Genomic DNA, 20,501 nt, shown 5'->3' on the forward strand with positions numbered 1-20,501 from the left:
ATTTGCTAGTTTCCATGGTTGTTATCCTTTGTTTTATAGGATTAGCCTTTTTTTTTGTCAGATTTTCATCAGCTAGGAAGAATGCAATATTCGTGTCTCAAAATATCGAGGTGTGAGTGAGCTTTTCAGTTTGAATCTCACCAGCCCCTTGCATGCTGCTTGTCTTGCATATGTTCAAAACGAAGATTAAATGTTACTTAATGTTTTGTTTTGATAAGCTTTTACTTCCACTTTTCATAATAGAAGAGCAGTTATCAAGTTGGTCTTCCCCTATTGCTTCAGGGTGTCTCAGTGTTAATCAGCATCAGAAATCTTCCTTCCCCAGCCATTTTTAACTAGATGTCAGGACTGATTGGCCATGGAAGAGTTCAAAATGGTTGTGTAGGATATCAGGCTTGCTGGCTGGGTTCACATTCACCAAGTTGCCTTTCATTTGTGGGTTTATGCAAATAGGCTCACTGTTGTAAGAGCTTCCACTTCCTTGCTTGTCAGGCTTGCAACTAGCTGTACTCCTGTAGCTTATGAAAATTTGTTCATGCTTCAGTTGTTTGTCAGTAATAGATGGACTCTGACTATGCCTTGCTAGCCATGATGTTTTAAAACAATTTTTGGCATCCTGGAGAAATTAATCTTACGGTTCCTCTCTTATCTCCATTTAATATTTGTCTTTCATCTTTTACCTCCACTTAGTATTTGTCTCTTCTGCAGCATGTGCAGGAGACAGCCTGGTCATCATTCCACTCAAGGACAAACACTCCTTCTTTACCCTCTGTTTTTGCAAAGGGGAATATTTCTCTGACATTTATATTGCTTGTCTGTCTTTTTCTAAGGTTTGTTGACCAAAGCAGAGTTTGGTTGAAACTGGTAGTTTTCAGCATCTCATTTATGGACTGGACAGAGAGAGAGGTGGAGGTTATGGCATCAATTTACCTGAAGGGGTTTGTGAAAGGTAGCTGGGAAAAGTGAATTTGTTTGTTACAGTGCTGACCATTGGAACATTCTCTGAGTCCACTGAAAACAATCTTAGCGATCAACAGATGGGTCAGTGGAGGAGCAGTGGTAAGAATGATATGCTGAAGATATGAGGCAGGAAGGAGTAGGAACAGAGAACTTGAAAAAAGACTAAATAGAAAATTTAAAGAGAATTTTCCATCTGGGAAACTAAGAACAAAATTCAGTCATAAAGTGATGATGCTAATTGAAATGTAAGAAAAAGTACCCTTGGCTACCTTCCTATGCAGTATGAAGCTCCATTAACTCTTGTAAAGAAAGAAAATTTGCATAATGTTATATCACACAGCTGTGGGAGAGTATTGGCTTGCCAAGGTTTAAGCGTTTGTTCTTAAGAGAGTGGAGAAATTTCCTGGTGATTGTGTTGCCTTTGTTTTGCTAGTTGATGACTAGCTGAAGGGTTGACACAGAGCTGCAGTGGTGCTGTCCAAGATACAGAGAGAACATCTTTCCCTTAGCAAACCCTGTGTCTTTGTGTCTAGGATACTTCTCATGTGGGAATAGTTCCTATCTGCTGTCTTTGATTTGGGGCAGGAACTTTACTGTTGAGCAAGGCATCAGTTCAGGAGATGCAACAAGAACTATTTGCCATACAGAGATAGATTTAGACTTACCAGAGGTGTATTTTTTTTTAATCTTTTTTAATACTCAAGTTGTACTTTCCCCAAAGGCATAATCATAGACTTCATTCAGGAAAGTGACATTTCTTAATACAAAGTTATGATTAGTAATTGTATGTTCTTATCTCCACTAATATTGTGAAATGCACTCATCAGTAAAATAATTTTCTAAAGCAAATTGACATACTGCTGGAATTACAAATGGACTACAGTTGAGAGGGTTTTTTTATTCCTAAGGAATCAAGACTATAAAAGGTGATTTTAAATATATTGGCCAAATCATAAAATCGTTTGCATTGGATGAGACTTTTAAAGATCATCTAATCCAGCCCACCACTTCCCTGGGGGAATGTTCTACATCTTTCAGTAGAACAGGTTGCTTAGAGCCCTGTCCAACCTCATGTTGTTTCCAGGTGTGGGCCATCCACAACTTTTCTGGGCAACCTGTTCAAGGCTTGCCACTCTCATAGTAAAGAATTGCTTCCTTGCATCTTACGTAAACCTACTGTCTTTCAGGCTAACACCATTGCCTCTTAAGGGTCCTCTCACTACAGGCCTTGCTGGAAAGTTTTTCTTCACTGTTCTTGTAAGCCCCTTTTAAGTGAAGCCACAGTAAGGTCTCTTCAGAGCCTTTTCTTCTCCAGGCTTTTCTATCCAGCTCTCTCAGACAGTCCTGGTATGAGAGGGGTTCTATTCCTCTGACCATGTGCAGGTCGTGTCTCATGAGAGTGGAGTAAAGAGGAAGAATCATCTCAGTTGACAGGGTGACCACACTTCTTTTGGTGCTGCCCAGTGTTTTTGATTTGTTTTCTGAGCTGAAGGTGCACATTGCCATTTCATGTCCAAATTTTCTACCAGTACCCCCAGGACCTGCCTGACAGGGCTGCTCTCAGTCCTCTTGTAACCCAGTCTGTACTCACACTGGTTGTTGCTCCAACCCAGGTGCAGGACCTTGCACTCTATGAGGTTCATGTTTGCCCATTCCTTAAGCTTGTCATTGTCCCTCTGGATGACATCCCTTCCCTCAATACACTTACCAGCTCAGTGTCATCTGCAGACTTGCTGAGGGTGGGCTCAATGCTGTGTCTGTGTCGTTAATGGAGATACTGAGCAGTACTGGTCCCAGTGCACCCCTCTGACGGACACCAGTTGTTACTGATCTCCCCCTGGGCACTGAGCCCTGGGTGCAGCCACCCAGCTGCCATCTCTTGAGTAGTCCATCAAAATCATATTTCTCCAATTTAGCCACAAGATGTTGTGTGGGAAATAATAGTTTCCTAAAGAAAATAATTGTTTTATTTACATTATTAAATATGTAAAATAATTAAATGAAAACTTTAATGCAATTGTATTAAAAGCATTTTATGATTTCCCTTTACATATTCTCCCTTTTTGTCAGGTTCGTCTGGAAACTAAAACCTTATTTATTCCAGGAGACTGAAGTTGCTGAGTGACTGTTGAGAGTCAGATTTAAGCAAAAAAAAAAAAAAAAAAAAAAAAGAAACCCAAACCCTTTTTTGAATGCTGCTGCATCTCTCTGAAATGGAAAATTTGACGCAATTCACTTTGGATGTTCAGAGCATAGTTTGCTCTAAAAATTCTGATTATGACTGTATATCAATTCATATTTTTCCTGCATGCTGTTTCTGTGAAATCTATTTGTAACAAACATCATCTTGTAATCTCTATATTTTGTGGCGCAGAAGTTGAAAGGTGGATGATACAGGGAAAAATCCCAGTGCTTTCAGCTAAATCTATTTAGACAAAAGTTTGTATAAAAGTTTCTTTAACAGTCCTGAAAATGCAAACAACAAAGTAATTGGGAAAGAATATGGTTTTAAAAGAGATTGCATCTGTTTTGGTACTCTATGGACATCATGGTTTTGCTTTTTAAAATATCTGTTTTAAAATGTACGTGATGCTGAAACTAGTGATGTCACTAATAATTTCAGATTGAGTGTATGTTACTGTTGAGGGCCTGTGGTAGTCTGTGATTTGGTTTTTATGTCATTTAAAGAGACCAGAAAGGAGGGATAAAGATACAGGCTTCTTTTAGGATTGTGTTGTAGGCATGGTTGGTTTGTATCCAAAGGATAAGCTCCTGGACTATTCCTTTGCTGACAGTATCCCTGTCATTGCAGTCCTCTGCATTCAGCATCATTTCAGAATGGGGCTTCTCTAGAAAAACTGAACAAACTTTTAAATTTCCAGGAATGTAAATATATTCAGTAGGAACAAAACCAATGCCAAATTCTTTACTCATATATGACTAATTGCCTTTAAGGGAGGTTTGAGAAGTCTTGAAAACCTACAACAATTTTACTGTAAGACTGTGCCTGCCAGGTAGTTACAGCTTAATCTCAGTGGCTGGGGAAAGAAACAAAAAAGCATTTGGGTTTTCTACAAACCTTGAGTGATTAATGTTTAGTCAGATAAATGTAAATACCTCTTTAATAAAAATACTGTGATTAGAGAAATCTTTTCTTTTATAAAAGAGACTCTTTTAGAGAGTTCTTCATCATTTCACTCAAGAGATGATGTCCTTCCCTGAAGCCTTCACTTTAAAGTGTAATGTCTGTGGGAATGATTAATGGTTAATTTACTTTACTCTTCATAGTACTTGCAATTAATCCTTGCAAAAATGCTACAATAAAAATTATTTCATTATTTTATGAAAAGGATGCAAAGGGGAAAAAAGCACCTCAAATAGATGTAGTCCTATTTTTACTCTTCCTACAGCCCCTTAAACCAGGCTACAACAATTCAGATATTCTGCTCACTTCCCTAATGCCAATTTGCTATGACCTTAATCAGTCATTGGGTGAGGTTTACAATCCGTCTTTGAAAGTAGAAGCCCTGTCTCCTTCTTTTGTAGGTGAGTGTCTGAATTGATAGGTTACAAGTCATGCTTCTGTCTAGTCCAGTGAATCATGAATTCTTCCCTTGCACAGAGTTTTGGTAGATGGCAGGAAGACTGTTTATGAATGCCCTCTAGTTGGATAAGTTGGAAGTTCTTCACAGAGTATGTTCTGTGTGGCTGTGGGGGGGTGAGGATGTTAAATCTCTACAGTCTGAGAATTGGCACAGGACTATTATCCTGGATTAATACCTTTTGGCTTAAAAGATTTGGCTTTAGACTTGAATTTTTAAAACTGGCTTTTACAGTGAAGTTCTGGGTTGTGTTAGTGTTTGCTCAAATTTGGTCCATTAGGAGTCTCATGCTTTTGAAAGCTGGGTTTGTGTAGTGCCTAATTTGTGACCTTGCTGATGTGGAAGATTTTTCTTAACCATCTGTGTTTGCAGCTTTTGGGGCCTGAACTTGATGGGCCTGTCAAGTGGTTTTGTGATGCCTGTAAGGATTTTCCTCTTGAATTTAGGCTTGTAATTTTCATCATTCTGCTTGTGGATTTGGACCTACTTACCTCTGTGTTTCCATGATTCTTGCCTGAATGTCAAACCAGCCTTGACTTGACCTTTAGGGCAAGGAAATCCTTTGTGAGCCAGGCGTGATTCTGGTTCTGCTGCTGGGTAAGCACATTATATAAACAGCTGTGTATTTGGAAGAAAAACAGCCAAACCTTATTTCCACTCTTGTACAAAAATATTAGCTCTGATCCCTTCAACCTTGGTGTAAGCTCCATGTGAGCACCAGTAGCCAAAGAGATCCTTTTTAGAATTGCATATTCAGAATCCTTTATGAAGGCAGTCAGTATGTTGAAGTGAGTTTTTGCAATATCTCTCTACACATGAGAGACTTCAGGGTTCTTCAGATCTCTCTGATAGTTCCTGTGTGATTAATTTTGCAATTTTATTTTTTTTTTAGTGGTACCCAATACACTTTGTAAAAGTTTAATGCAAGGTCATGTTCTCCTACAGAACTGAGATATCAAAAACAGTGTTTCTGCAAGGATGTGAATGCCTTTTTGAGCTTCCCTTCCCTGCTGTGGGCACTGAGCACACACAAGTCACATGTTTTCTTTAGGAAGCCAGTTCTTTGAATGCAATGTGGCTTCACTGTCTGTGCAACAAAACTGGGAGGGTGGTATTTGTTGCAGCTGGCCACTCTTTTTTTTTTCTTCTTCAATCAATTCCTACTTCACCAGCTAAACCCAGATGCTTCCTGCCACTGCATAACCACTTACATTCTGTTTTCTGTAGCCCAGAAAAATAATTCTTTGTAAGTATAGCTCAGTCCTGTTTAACTGAATCATTCTTTACCTGTTACTGCTGGATTGTCATCACTCATTGAAAGAAAAGTGTTTTTTTCCTTAGTGTTGTCATACATAATTCTAAAATCCTAGCCAGAGGGTAAATATCTTGAATTTACTGTGCTGAACACTGTATTCTGTTTTCACCATATTAAATTTACTTTATCTAGTTGACACAAAATCCAGGTTATTTAAAAATTCAGTTGGATTTTATGGGTCATTTGTTCTAATATAATAAAGCTCCCCTATCTTTTCCCCAGAAGATGACAGGTGTTTTTATGGTATCACCACAGATAACACAGAGCCCTCCTACAGCTTATTTCTTAGTCTGTCATGGATTCTTTTGAGTTACTCGTGAATTACTCAGCAGCACTCAGCACTTAAAAACAGTTCAGTAGCTTTCCCATCCCCTGAAGGCTAGAACAACTGCATGACTGAATCCTCATTTGTGTCATCCCCACTCCTCCTTCCTGGGAATGTCTCATTTCTCCTGCCTGGAAGGTGCCTGTGACTGTAGCAGTATTTTTGGTTTTGTTTCTGTAACACCTTATCCATGAGCTCATTGAGTAATAGTGATGGAAATGTATGTGCAAAGCCTAAAGGTAGGCAAAATATTTTACAGCTTACAAAATCTGTGGACACTTTAGAAGTTTTCTGTATGTATGGTAATGCTGCATAGGCTACTCCCTAAGACCCAATGTAATTTGGTCCTTAGCTTGAGCCTTGTCTCTTAAAGAGCAACTCCAGAATGATTTTCTGGAGATGTTTGGAGTATATTTCTTGTGTTGCTTGTTTTGCAAAATCCCTTACAGAACTGTTCCATGTTAAACTTGTTTATCTTGATGATGCAAAGTTGTCAAGTGTTCCTTGTCAGTGTAGCCTGGTTTATGGCTTCTAATTTTTTAACTTTAAACTACATTCTGTTTCCTAGTTGAAAGTTAAAAGTAAAGTCAGTGTTCTCATAGTCTTCCTATAATCTCGTAAGCCCTGACCAGTTACATCTTTTGGTCTTTGATTTTATATTGTGATTTATCTTTCTATAAAACTTTTTCCATACAAAGCGTAATAAATGAGTTTTGTTTGCTTACTGAGGCATTGTAAGTTATATTGCTTAGGTGTCTTTTGTGTTTACATCACATTATCTATGTATTTAGACAGAATTATATGTGTACACAAGCACTTGCTACCTTTAATGCTGGACTCCTGAGGCACCTCTTTGGACTGGTTTAGCTCTAGCCTGTAATGGCCAGTCTTTTGTCACTCTGCAGTTTCCAATTTGTGTGGTTCAGGTCAACAGTGTTCCTTTCTTGCTCTTGTCATTTTTTCCAGTGTCCCTAATAAACAAGTGTTCTGATTTATCCAATCTGTGTGCAGTCCCAAATTACAGGTTAGATAATTCCTGCGTATTTTTTTACAGTCCCATGTAATATCATCAGAATTCCACCCATACTCTGAAACTGTGTTCTAGACACTTATGTATGGGAGGTGTGTATGTAACTTAGTTTGTGATTGGCAGACTTAATATTGTCTTAAATTCCTTCTGATGATAATAGGAAAAAATTACTTTGGGTACTGCTGTATGACATTTGTAATCTTTTCTCTCTTCTTATTTTCCAGCTGTATGGGGAAACTTTGTCAATATGAGGTAATGTATAAAATTTTTGTATTGACTGTCCTTATGTTTAATAAAATTAACTTACCTTTCCTATCAATATATGTATAAAGCAGGGAGAAAAACAGCAGCTCACACTTTTGTTTGGGTGGTTGCTAAGTAGCTGATACCATTTTTTTTTTTAATAAAAAGTGTTCAGTCTCAAAAATGGTTGTATATTTGCTGTAGATATCATCTGGAATTTTACTGACACTTCATCTGCTTTTCTTTTTACAAATTCATCTTCTGATTTTGGCCAGTTGGTTGGCATACCTGTTTGTATAGGCTTGGATTCTGCTTTTCCTTAGCACAGATGTGACTGTATCTCAGTGATAATGTGGACTTAAATATTGAAGAGCAGCACATTGTCCACTGCTTCCCATTATTATATTTCTGTACCTAGAATCAGAAATGTGCTTTGGAGAGTTTTTCTTCCTCCACAGTTAATTGGTAGAAAATCTGATGATTTACCTGCTGAAAAGCAGAAAATCCTGCATTGTCCCCTAGAATTTTTTCATTTAGAAACAGAAAGACGGTATGTATGCAGAACATGCAGATTTCCACATTTCTGCTTGCATGTGAGTTTGTCCTGCAGGAAAATTCACTGGGAAGACACAGCTGCAAAAGAAATTGAAGAGAATATGTGGACAGCTTGTTCCCTACAGCAAAGTCATTGTGTATAGAGGACAAAATATTTTACCACGTTGTTTTGCTAGTAAAGGGTTTTGGTATTCTGTTGCCACTTCTAGCAGCACATAGTAAGGAAAGTTTGAGACAAAATAAGAGTAATAATGAATTTTCTCTAGGTTCTAATGCACCCCTGACAGCTTACCCTGGGAGTCTGTTCCTATCCCACTCTGCTCCTCTCGGAGTTTCCCACCCTTGATGCAAAGAGTGCTCAGCTGTCAGACAAACAGCTGCTGGGCTGCTGTAGGTTGCAGATGGAGATATCAGTTAGATTACCATGTTATCATGACCAATGAACTATGGCAGCTTAGCAGCTGTTACATGAACAGCTGAGCATTTCTTAACAAAGGACAAGAACCTCAGAGAGGGGTTTGAGGAGGACAGGTGGGCGTGGGATCCTGATATTCCTGTTTATTTCCTGATCCTGTTTATTTCCTCATAAGCTGTCCTTAAAAATTCTGCCTCTACCTGCCTCTGAATTCTTGTTTGAGATGTCCTTTTTAGAGCTGTTGAGGGTGAAAATGATTTCTGAGGGACTGATGTTGGTCCTCAGCCAGTAAGATTGTCTTCATTAGGAAGAAATGCTCATAAAAAAATAGATTGCTGAGTGGCCAGTCCTTGAGTTGCAGGATTTTACTGTGAGTAAAAAAAGTAGGAACTATTTTTGAGGGGAACTTCTTAAATTCTGAGGGGGTTTCCATATTTTCCTTGCTCACTTATAAGAGAGGAAAGACTATCTGTTCCACAGTTGTTTGCATAGTTTTTGGAAATTTCTGTTACTTGGGTAAACATTTTCAAAATCCACCAGGATAGCTTAAAACCACTTCTTTATAGTACATTCATTCAACATTAGCTTCAGGGTTTTTATTGCCACTAGTGCAATAAATGACAGCTTGGTTTGAACAGATAGTTCAGGGAATGTGTGTCTTACCCTTGGAATTTACTGTATTCTTTAGAGATACAAATGAATCTGGTCAGTTCGGTCTTTGCCTCAGTAATAGACGGAGTTGACTTTCTTAAAAAGTGAGAGTTTTACAGAGGGTTATGAAGGGAATCATTGCTTTAACTTCTAACAGTGTGGTGTGTATATATATATATCTGCTTAACAAAGGATCTTCTGTTTCTCTAGGTGTAGTGAGTTCAGGTCCCAACTAAAGGAGCTCTGTTTTCGCTTGAAAGTACTGCATTTTATGTTGGATACCCATGATTCCTCTAATATGCAAAAACTTAACTCCTGTGAGATAAATAATTCCCCTTTCAGAAGGTTTAATTGAAAAAAAACCCCAAAAACATAGTAACACAAATGTTAGGAAAATTACATAACCTTGATACAAGAGGTAGAATTTAAAAATGCATATTCTACACTTGTAAAAGTTTGCTCAAAAGTGAACATAACTGAGACACTTTACCCAGTTAGATGCTAAATAAGACCACACAGATTTGTGCAAGACACTGGCCTTTTTAGACAGTATTCTATTTTCATGAGTTACCACAACATACTTCATCCTTGGCCTCATGTCAAATGAGTAACATTTGTGTGAGAAGTCAGTATTGCCCATCAGGCAGTTACTGAAGATGTGTTTTAGTGCAGTTGGGGTTTTTTCCCATGTGTTTGGAAAAGTTCAAAGTCAAAGTGGGATACATTTGCCTAAGGGAAAAAGTGTCAGCATACAGTAAGCAGAAACCCTCCAAGAGACATTTTGGGCCTTTGCACAGTAAATTTGCACTCAAAACCAGTAATTAGACACTTTTCTAAAATACAGGTAATTTTCTATATAAAATGAATGTCATTTTTATTTGTACTGGTCTTTCCTGTGGGCTTGGTTCAGTTTCTGCCAAACTGATGGATTTCAATGGAAATTAGACCATCCTCTTTAATTTGTTTTAATTATGTTTTTGAACTAATACTAACTTGAGGTGCTTTGAGGATGCTGCTTTAATACGATGCTGGTGCAGTGGAGCAGTTATTGCTTAGGTGTGGATTATTGTTTTTCTTTTCTTGCCCACAGGTCTCTTCAAGAAAATGGGGATCAGAAGGTGGAAAGTAGAATAGAGGAGGTTAGTTTGCTAATAGTTGTAATCTGTTTTATTTTCAGTTCTTCATTTTACTCATTTCATATTGAAGTGGTATATTTAGTTTATATTTAGTTGTATCTCCTTACTCTTGATTCTACTAAAACCAAAGCATTGGATTTGTACATAAGTTTTTGAACTGTTCTTCACTCTAGTGTAGTTTCTAACATTGATCTCTGACTCCATTTTATTTTCATTAAAACCTTTCTTGAAAGTGACAGATCTGCTGATACATTTACTGCAGAGACTATGGTAGAATTCTCCCAAGAACTGTTTTATTTGTTACTTAAAGGATGTACACAAATTCTTTCCTCTGACTGCCTTACAAAATGTGAAGTATTTACAAGGTGCATTACAAATTTGAAGGTGCCCAAAATTGCTTTGCTTTGTTCTTAATTAATGAATAAATATAGCAATGTTTATGGCTGGGAAGGGTGCAGTGCCAAGGCTTTAAGCACAAGTCCTGGCAATTTCTGGAGTAGATATGGGGACTGAACTTACTGGTGGTTCTGGACTGCTGTACCAATACCTCTGAATTTCCATTTCAGCCTTAGTTTATTGTGAAATATTGTGAATGTGTGCAATGGATGTTTCTCCAAATGTTTCAGCCTTCCAATCTAATAACAATAAAACAAAGTATTAAATAGATAGAGAAGTCCTCGAGGTTGATACCCCTTACCCTTGTTGTATGTGTTCCTGTACTAGTGTAGCCTGGTCTGCCTGTTGTCTTCCATTCCAGCAGTTTTATATAGCAGTTGTTCCTCTGGACACAGAGAGCAGCCTACTGAAATTGCTTAAAATCAGTGGAGAGCCTGTATTCTTAGTTTGTCTTTTGCATTCCTCTTTCTCTGTTTTTTTGGTTGGTTTGTTTGAATTTTAAAAAAGAGATTCTGGTAAGTGTTGCAGAAAGCACTGTGAAAATTCCAGTTGTTCAAGAATGGTGAAATATTTAAAATTCAATGTGTAGATCAGAGGTACTGTAAGGTCTGAGAAGTTGGACATTTCTGGATCTTATTTTTAAAGTTGTACTTGTATAATGTCTTACACCATCAGAATAACTGTTTCAAGAATTATTTGCTATTCCACAGAGCTAAATATTTAATGAATATAAATGATAATGCCATATTATTTCCTCTTAACATGAATATGCAGCTTTATTCAGTTTATGAAGTTACTGAACTGTCTAGTTCTAACCAGAAATATTTCTATAAAACAAATTAATGGTGGTTGCTGATGTGCTGCCACTTAGTACCAGTTAGAACCTCTGACAGCTTTCAACTTATGTATAGCCCAAAAGGGTAAATTTTGTGACAAGGCTTTAATGAACTTAAAAACAAGAGTTCAGGGACTCCTGTTGAAATTCAGCAGGACTGTTAGAAATTTGGGTCCTGTGATAAAGAAATTGAAACTGATGCCGGCTTAAGTGATTCTCTCTTCTAAAGTCATGAAAATGCAAGCAGAAGTCTTGGTAGGTGAACTATATTTTCTAAAAAATTTCCTTTCAATATTTTCCTAAGCCTAAATATACCCTCAAATCATGATGTAGAACATATTTAGGTATTTAAAGTGATGTATCTTTGAATTTGCATAGTATGTTCTGAGAGAATTACAGACATTTCACTGGAGCTAATGCCCTTCTCTCTGTGTCTGTGTCCTCTGTATGCTTGTCTGTTGTCCATATAAATAGTTGATGTTTCAATTACTGACCCATTGTTCTGTTGTTGGATATAGATTACCTTTGACAACCTCAGACAAGTCACTTATGACTTACTTTGTCAAATAGGAATCATAACATTGGATGTCCTTGTCAAGACTATGGTACTCATAGCCTTGAGATGTTTTGTTTTCAGTGGTAAGTTAAGGGATTTCATTTCACACTTTTCTAGGTGATTTGATTTTTGGTGGAAAAGGTTCAAGGTTTTTTTTTTTTGTAAAGAAGGCTTTAAAATGTAAGTTTCTTGGAGTGTCTTCAGTAAAGATCTGCATAGGAGACTGCTTGCCATGATTTCAGCTCTAAGGCAACTTCCCATGTGTGTCTTTTGTGATTTGAATCCTGTTTTATTCTTCAAAGAGTAAATGTTTTTCCTTTATTTTAGGTTGTTGCACCTCTAAGGGAGAAAATCAAAGATCTGGAAAAAAGGTATGTCATCTGCTGAATTTGGGAAGCAGCTCAAAGGCGCAGTTTTTTTTTTCTGTAGCAGTCAGTTCTGCAGTTGTAGGCTTGAAATAAATTTTTGTATATACCTTCAGAACCTTTGATTTGTTGTCATATATAAGTGAGGGCAGGGCATTGAATGCTGAGAGAGTAATGGTTAAGGTATTCTGGCTGATTGATCCTACTAAATCAAGCTGGGAGTGCTGGACTCTGTAAAGTTCAAATCCTGTGGAAGTATTTGCTATTTGGAGTCCAGCTGATGAATGGATTACTGTGGTTTATGTCTGCTAGGACATACTGGTTTAATCTTCAAGAGACTTAAAAGTATGTTTTACCACACTTTTCCCATACTTTTGATTGGTTACTCTGCTTCAGCTACTGTGCAGTGACTTGCTTGTGCATCTTAGCCTGTATGTGTGCTTTGGATGAGCCTGGCTGACCTGCTTCTCTCAGGATCTGTAAAGGAATGTGTTACCCCTCACTCTGCCTGTTCACCTTGGTGTCACATCAGTTCTCTGATCTGAGTGTCCTCACAAACAGATGATTTCATCACATGGTATGGCAGTGGGAACTGTCAGCCTGACAAGGACATGCTGCTTTTGCCAGTGGTGTATTGTTTTACAGGTGACACTGTTGGTGTCCCAGGCAAAGCAGAGTGCTGCATTGCAAAGGGTTAAGATTGGATTGTCCAAGCAGTACCAGTGAGCCCTTGTGGGGTATTGCATGCTGGTGGTTGTGCCCTCTTCCTCTGGAGAGGGAGCAGAATACCATTGCTGCTGGCCAGATGCATGCCTGACACCTGCAGTACTTTGGTGTTCAGAGTTTGGTCTTGTCAGTGAGCAGCTGCCCCTCCTCCTACCACCCCTCCTGGGCTGTAAGGAAAAAAAAAAGGAGAAAAAAAGTCAGTTATGTTTTTTACAATTGATTTGAAAGGTTCAGTGACCTGCCACATCCAATTTATTTCAGTGAGAATACTGAGCTGGTTGCTCATCTCTTAATGTGCACATGAACTTCATAGGTTGAGCTAGGTGTATATTGGCAATGTGAAACAAATTGCAGGTTGTGTCACCACCTTGCCAATTACAATATTAAATTGATTTATTTAATCTTTGTTGATAGTCCAGTAAGCCTTCAGCTTCAGTTGTGGGTTATTCAGGTATTTTCTTCTGCCATCCATGGAAGACCTTTGTGGGAGGGTATCCTGATTGGCTCTTTTTTATTTAATAATTGTTGTATTTTTTCAAATGAGCGATGAGTTGTTGAGTAGAACCATTAAGTTAAAACTTCTCCCTCAAGCCATATAAATACTATGGCCTTTTCATGTGTATTGATAAGTCTTGTTTCAGAACTCTAGGAAAAAGGAGAAGGAATCAAAATATTTTTTTACATCTGTATGAGCCAATCAGGAAATTATACTTTCGCAAAAAAGGGTGCTCTTATTGCGTTATTATTATTTTTCAAATAATGTAGCCATTTACCTCTGGTGGTTTAGCTGAATGTGGGTTGTTGCAATTAATATTTTTTAAATTTTATATCTGTGTGAAGTGGCTGTAAATAACTACTCACTGTCAGATGCCTGAAAGCTGATCCTGCTTGCAAAGCTTATTCTAGTGTCAATGTTTTCTTATTCATAAGATGATAAAACTTGAAAGCAAGCCATCTTCATGCTTTTGAGAAGCAGGAAGGACAAGAATTCCTTAATGCTAGTCTCATGACAAGAGATTGTTTAACTGAAGCTAGAGCTGTAAAGTTTTTATTAAGATTTGCACAGCAAAAGCATTGCCATGTCGTCATCAAAGCAAGCATCAAGTCAAGATAAACTCCATTTTGTTGCCAAAAGGTTTTTGGCTGCCAGACTATGTCCCACTGCCTCTAAACTGCTACTGGTGTAATAGAAGGAGCAAAAATGGTTGTGAGGTCCTTTGGCAGCAATATGACCCCAGGCTGGATTACTACTACCTTAAAAGAGTAGTCTTCAGAATGGAGGAGAGAGACTTGCCTTGCATCTAGTTATTTGGCACTTAAACTTATTTTGAACTCCATAAATCTCTTGTTAAGTGTGAATTTTCCTTTTTGTCTCAGAAAGGATATGGATTCCACATCTGCATTGTGCTTGTGCACTGTCTTTCATTTCTTCAGCATAAATCAAAGCAATTGTTAGTGACCTGTATAGTGATGTAAGGCAAGTGTAAGTTGCTTCTTTCTCAGTCTCCCTGTGTGGCTAAGATTGGAAGGTTCCATTGCCATATTTCCCCTGTCTGAGAAATTGAAAGCAGCTTTCATGCTGTGATGAAAATTGGATCTGAAGTATCTGTGCTCCGGTGCTGAAGAATTCCTGTTGAGCCAGTACTGCAGGTTAGAAGCAGAGGAGGAGGGCATGCTTCTAGATCACAGTTGTAGGGTCAGTTCAGTGAATAGCTTTTGGTGAGGATAAGAAAATGAGGACAAGAAAATTTTTGGCATTTTTGGCTCTTGCATGCTACACCAGGCTATCTCTCACCTGTGGACTTACTGGAGGAGAAGAGTAACCACAGCATGTGCAGTGTCACGCTGATATTTAGTAGAGGAAAACCTGAGCTATTAAATTGCCAAGACTATGAAGCTAATTTCTGAAATAAATAAAATTTACACCTTCTTTCAGAGGGCTTTGTTGCTCTGTGCAGAATGCATGCCAGGGAGGGAGAGAAGTTCTTCTAAGGTTTGAAGCATCAAGAGCTTGAGAGAGCACTTAAGATTCATATGTCACATAATTTTATTATATGGTGTTTTTGGTTTGATTAAGTTCTTGTAAAGAAGATGCAAAAATTAAATTACTACCTTCAAGACTATCATGTAAATGACAGTCTAGCATGTCTAAGAAAATTAAGATTGGTTTTCATGCTGAATAAACTCTGTTGTAGAAATTGTTGAAATATCTTAAAATGTGTTTTTTCAACATTCTGATTGTACACTTTATATTGATTTTTGTAAAAATTTAAGGCAAATTAAAACTTTGTTGTAAGTTTCACATTGAAACTTCAAGGAGAAGTGTTTGAAGTCAATGTGGTAAGTCAACAAAATTTGTTCCAGAGTTTTAAGAGGGTTGTTTGCCTTTTAAAACCCTAGTTCAGCTCTCAAAAGATAAAAGTCAGGTGATTCATTATATAAAATCAGGGAGAAATTTTTAAAGCACTGTTTGCAGATGAATTTTGATATTTCAGCATGCATAGGCATTGTCTTGTGTTGACCCAGATTCTTTTTTAGAATAAAGGACTAAATATACTCTTAGCAGAACTTTAAGAGTGGAAGGTTTTCAGAGTAGTTTCTCATGTATCAAAGAGAGGTATGTGAAAGAAAACAGGCTGAAACTTACTTAGTTTTTCTTCTTTGTTTTGAAATGTTCTATAGTTTCACCCAGAAATACCCACCAGTGAAATTTTTATCAGAAAAGGATCGTAAAAGAATCCTGGTAAGTTTGTATTTACTCAGAGATTGTTTTGGGGAAATACCAAAAAATTCTGTGGAATGTCATCTGTTTTGTAGGATTAAAGATATGAGAAGGGATGAAGGGAATTACCTTGGCTGGCACAGGTTTTAGGACACTGCTTCACTTGTTTGTGTTGATGTTCTCAAACTCAGCATAAGAACAATACATGCGGACTCTGCTTTTGAAGTGTGACTTGGCAACTAAACTGCTCTTCCCTGTAATTCTCAGGATCACATTGCCAAAGAGTCTTCACGTGCACTCCCAGATGGCTTAAACTTTCAGAGACTGGGAAACTTTTAAAGCACATCTTAACAGGAACCTTGTGTGACCAAATTGGGCAAAATGTAGTCATAAGGCTAGAAAAGAAGTTGCTCTGCAGGGAATGTTCATCTCTCTGTATCTTCTCTGTTGTTTCTGTTATTTTGAAGCATCATAAGCAGTTGAGGGTTGAAGAGGATGGCGGGCTAACTCAGGAAAAGGAGTTGTCCAGGGCATTCTTAAACCTAATGAATTGTGCTGGAAATCAGCTTTCCAGCTTTGTCTGCAAAAATTTTGATGTTTTCTGTGACCTAGATTTTTCCTTGTTTCTGTGTGTCTTCAGTGGGGGGGAATTGTCCTCATGTTTTGAAGGCAGAGAAAGTATAGCTACTTGAGATGTGTAAAATGGAGTATGAACTTCTGCTTCTGTAGTAATGAAAGTAAAGTCTACAACAAAACCCTGCTAACGTGCCTAACTGAGCTGGTGCTTTTGTTTGCTTTGACTTCAAAATCTTGAAGAAAAAAGCTGAAAATATGCAGAGAAAATTATTTTACTGCATATTTAGGCAATAATCTTCATTGCTATTGAAAAATTTCACAAAGTGTTACCAAATCAGTTTAGTTCTGCAATGGTGTTCTGTCATTTTTATGACAGTCTGACGAAGGGAGACCTGTAGACTCCCAGTGCCCCTGTTGACTACAGAAAATAAACTGAGGAAAATAGAGAGAGGTTTAATTTTGAAAATTCCTAAATTGTGTACTTCATGTGTTTGCAAGGGTATAAAGTAACCTTAATGTCATGTTTTCTGTGTAAGTGAGAATGTACTTCCAACAAAAGTGTCAGTGAAAGCTGTTAACAGGCTGTGGAGCTCTTAATGTTCACTTCCAGGCTTTGCCACTGAAAAATACTGGATATTTTGTTGAAATTTGTAGCTTCAACAGAGATGGCAAGTAGTTGGAATAGGAGAGTCTTCAGCTGACCTGGAGGTGAATAGCTTTTTGGTTCCCAGTGTATTTTGTAGAGTTTAAATAACTACAGAGAAAGCTGGCCAAAAGGAGTGGCAGGTTGTTCTGACTAGTTTTGTGCCTACTGGGATGGGCATTCATAGGCCTCCTGCCCATGGGAGCAGTTACCTTCTGTTACAGTGTTGCTGTCATACTTCTAGGGGAAATAATCCCATATTCTTTTGAGTAGCTGAAGTTCCCATAAAAATGTTGCATGACACTTCAAAATTCTCAAGAACTAGCCAGCCCAATGAATTTTGCTAGATCACATATTTTGCTTTGTATTTTGTTAATACTACATCTTTTCCTAGAATGCATTCTTAATTTAACTTTTTTTTTATTCTGACTGCAGTCTCCAGCTCCAGCCTGGAGATCCCCACAGCACTGTCCTGACAAGACAACAGCTCTAGCAGTTAGTTTTTATTAAACAGCATCTCTCTGGAGATGATTTCTGGTTGTGGTGGTATCTCAGCTGAGACCAGATATCCTGACACTTTCATTGAAAAGAGATCTTCACCTTGTTGTGCATGATTTATCTATTTCCTGACTTCTCTGAAGTGACTAGGCCACAGGCTTTCATATGCAAGAGAAACAGTTCTATTATGTGGAAGATAGTGTTGCCATTGGTTCAATCTATTGGGTATTTTTTTTCTGAATTCAATGTAGTAAAGTGATAAAAGCAGAAAACAAAAAAAATTAATATAATTTCCTTATGGGGCATAAGATGTTTTGAATCTGATTGCAGACAGCAGAAACGTGTAATAAATAGAAAACCTGTAAGTGCCTGTGGTGAAGATAATTATCTGTAATATTCGTGCCTTTTAGTAGGTGATGAAGTTACCAAGCATACATACTTTACTAAGTAATTAAATATTTTCATTAATGTTGTCTTAATAAAGAATTCCTTTTTAAGACCCAAGTGTTGGTGCTCCAGTTCTGATACGTATATGATTCATGTACAACTTATGATTATGTGGATTAATATGTCATTGTGATTTGCAGGTAGTAATATTTAGAAGCGCTGCTTGTATCCGTAATTACAGGAAGGTTATACAAAGAACTTCAGTGATAAATTATCTTTTCTTTTTTTTAATGTTGCGTCAAGTAATGATAAAAACCATAATTTACATAGTTTTTTTACTTTTCCAGGGGAAATTCAACTCCTTTTTCAATCATTTCTTAAGTTCTTTGTCTAATACCCATGGAAGTGATATGTTAATAAAGCCAACTTAGTTTCATCATAAAAACTACTTGTAGGTTTAAGGTAATTGGAAACTTCTTTCCAGACAGAATTGGTTTGTGCTTTTTTTAACCTTTTTTGGGCTTTTTTCCTTCTTACTGTGTGTGTGCTTTTTTTCTGTGCTTTTAATGCTTTTTTGCCTTTTTTGGTTGGCTTTGTGATTTTATTTTTTTTAAGGGATATTGGGAAGAAGACACTTCCTTTTACTGCACCAAAGACATATGTTGCAAGCATTGAGTTTATCTTCTCTAGTATCTTGGCAATAGAAGTAGCAGCAGGAAATTTCCTTGGGCCTCAGTTGAAGGAGTAGGTTCAGATCTTCTACAGAAAAGTCTTATCCTGTTCACCACAGAAAAGCCAAAACCCTTGGAACATTCAGCAAGGCTGCAGCTTGTTTGCTAGTCAGGATAAACTCATGGCATTAGGTTTGCCGTGCATGGTTTGTTTTTTTCCCCTCTTGTAAGTGGTGACACATGGCAAAGGGCTGTTCTCCCTCAGTTGCTGGTCTTCTGTCCTCATTCTCAACATTCTGCTAGAAACCTGCTCTTCCCTCCTCTCTCTTGCAGCATAACATGAGCCTTGAGATTGTTTCTTTTATTCCAGAGGGAATTTCTCCTAAATCCTGTTTCTCCTTCAGGTTTGTTAGGGAACTGAATAAGATGTTGAACTTGCCACAAGAAAGCCCTGACAAACTCAGAAGAATACTAAATAGACCAACTAAATGATTCTTTCATTAACTGCCATTTACAATTGGTTTGGCACAATTGGTGTCCCTGAATTTTTAATAAGAAAAGGAAGGATGAGAATACAAGAAGTGGACATGCAATTTTTGCAAAAGAAAACAGATATAGTTTCTGTATGGTTTTTTCCCTTTTCAATCTTTGGAGGTTTTCCTTTGCTTTTTTCCTAGTTTTAAAAAAAATTGCTAATCTTGCTTTTTTAAAACAGTGGATGGCAGGGTAGTGGACAGGATAAATGTTTAGTCTTTGACTAACCCAAAGTAAAAGAACTTCAGGCATCTCATCCTTTTCCACACAGCACTTTGTCATTTCAGTACACTATCCGTTCATTAGATTCCTGCTTGATTCCATTTTGTCCTTTCGTTGTTTAGTTAAGTGTCACTACAGCTGAAGAATGGACATCAACAGCTGAATCACTTTGAAGATGTGAATTTGACCATGCAGATATCTTTTATAGCTGATACCACACAGGGCTTTTACAATTCTACTTTTCAAGTGTTGTGATCTGTCGTGTCTTGGTTCTTGAAAACAGTTTATGAAATGCAGAGAAGATAATTGCTTCTGTAGATGGGTCTGGGTGTGTCACACAACTTGCAGTTCTACTTATTGTGCTGACTGCTTCAGTACTAAATAGGTGATTTTTTTTTTGCTTGTTTACTGTTGAAGTCTGTGGTGTAAAAAGGGAAACATTAATGAGCTTGTTTCTTCAATGAAACAGGAGTACAGAGTTTTAAATATTTTATTTTTGCTTGTTTCTTTGCAGCAGAACATCAGAGTTTCAATACAGGCAAATGCTGCATGTCAGAGCTAATGGTATAGAGTTTTTTTTCAGTTGTAAGGGACCTGCAAAGATCATCTAATCCAACTGACTGACCTCCTCAGGCCAGGATGATGTAAGCTATGGATGCATTAAGACACAGAAAGAATTATTATTTTGGTTTTAGGAGATATTTCAAATGAAAGGTCTTCAGAGAATTCCCTTTCTCCTTTCTGGGTGAAAACTTACAGTACTTACTTAGAACACCCAGCATGTCTTCCATGTAAGCCAGACAGAAGCTGGATTTGACATGTCTGATAAATCTGATGTGAAAATGGCCTGCCATTCTGTCATACCTTTTTTTTTCCTCTGAGAAATGGGATTTGCAGAAATTTCTCCTAATACCTTTCTGCATCTTTTTAGACTTTGCTGTCACAAAAAAGAGCACAATCCAATTTGAAGGAAAAAAAGGAAAATAATGTAATCTGAAAAAGAGATTTTGTTGATGTGAATAGATAGCTGACCTTCTAGCCTGAGAGTGATGAAACATGTCAAGTATGTCTCTCAAAATTTTAAAATCTGTAAATCTTGGAGAAAAAAAATATACATGGAAATGGAGTTGTTTCCCCT

The 20,501-nt window shown here is 37.5% G+C and overlaps 1 protein-coding gene across 2 annotated transcripts in view; it reads left to right on the forward strand.

The window, feature by feature from the left end:
• Positions 1–20,501, forward strand: part of UXS1 (UDP-glucuronate decarboxylase 1) — a 54,686-nt gene that overhangs the window by 4,159 nt on the left and 30,026 nt on the right. For both annotated transcript variants that reach the window (XM_054654489.2, XM_077173373.1), the window contains exons 2-5: positions 7,457–7,484; positions 10,187–10,235; positions 12,347–12,390; positions 15,793–15,853. In XM_054654489.2, coding sequence (XP_054510464.1) covers positions 7,457–7,484; positions 10,187–10,235; positions 12,347–12,390; positions 15,793–15,853 — 182 coding nt within the window. The remainder of the gene's footprint in view (positions 1–7,456; positions 7,485–10,186; positions 10,236–12,346; positions 12,391–15,792; positions 15,854–20,501) is intronic.

The sequence above is a fragment of the Agelaius phoeniceus genome, chromosome 2, assembly GCF_051311805.1.
Source record: "Agelaius phoeniceus isolate bAgePho1 chromosome 2, bAgePho1.hap1, whole genome shotgun sequence".
NCBI classification, from domain to species: Eukaryota; Metazoa; Chordata; class Aves; order Passeriformes; family Icteridae; genus Agelaius; species Agelaius phoeniceus.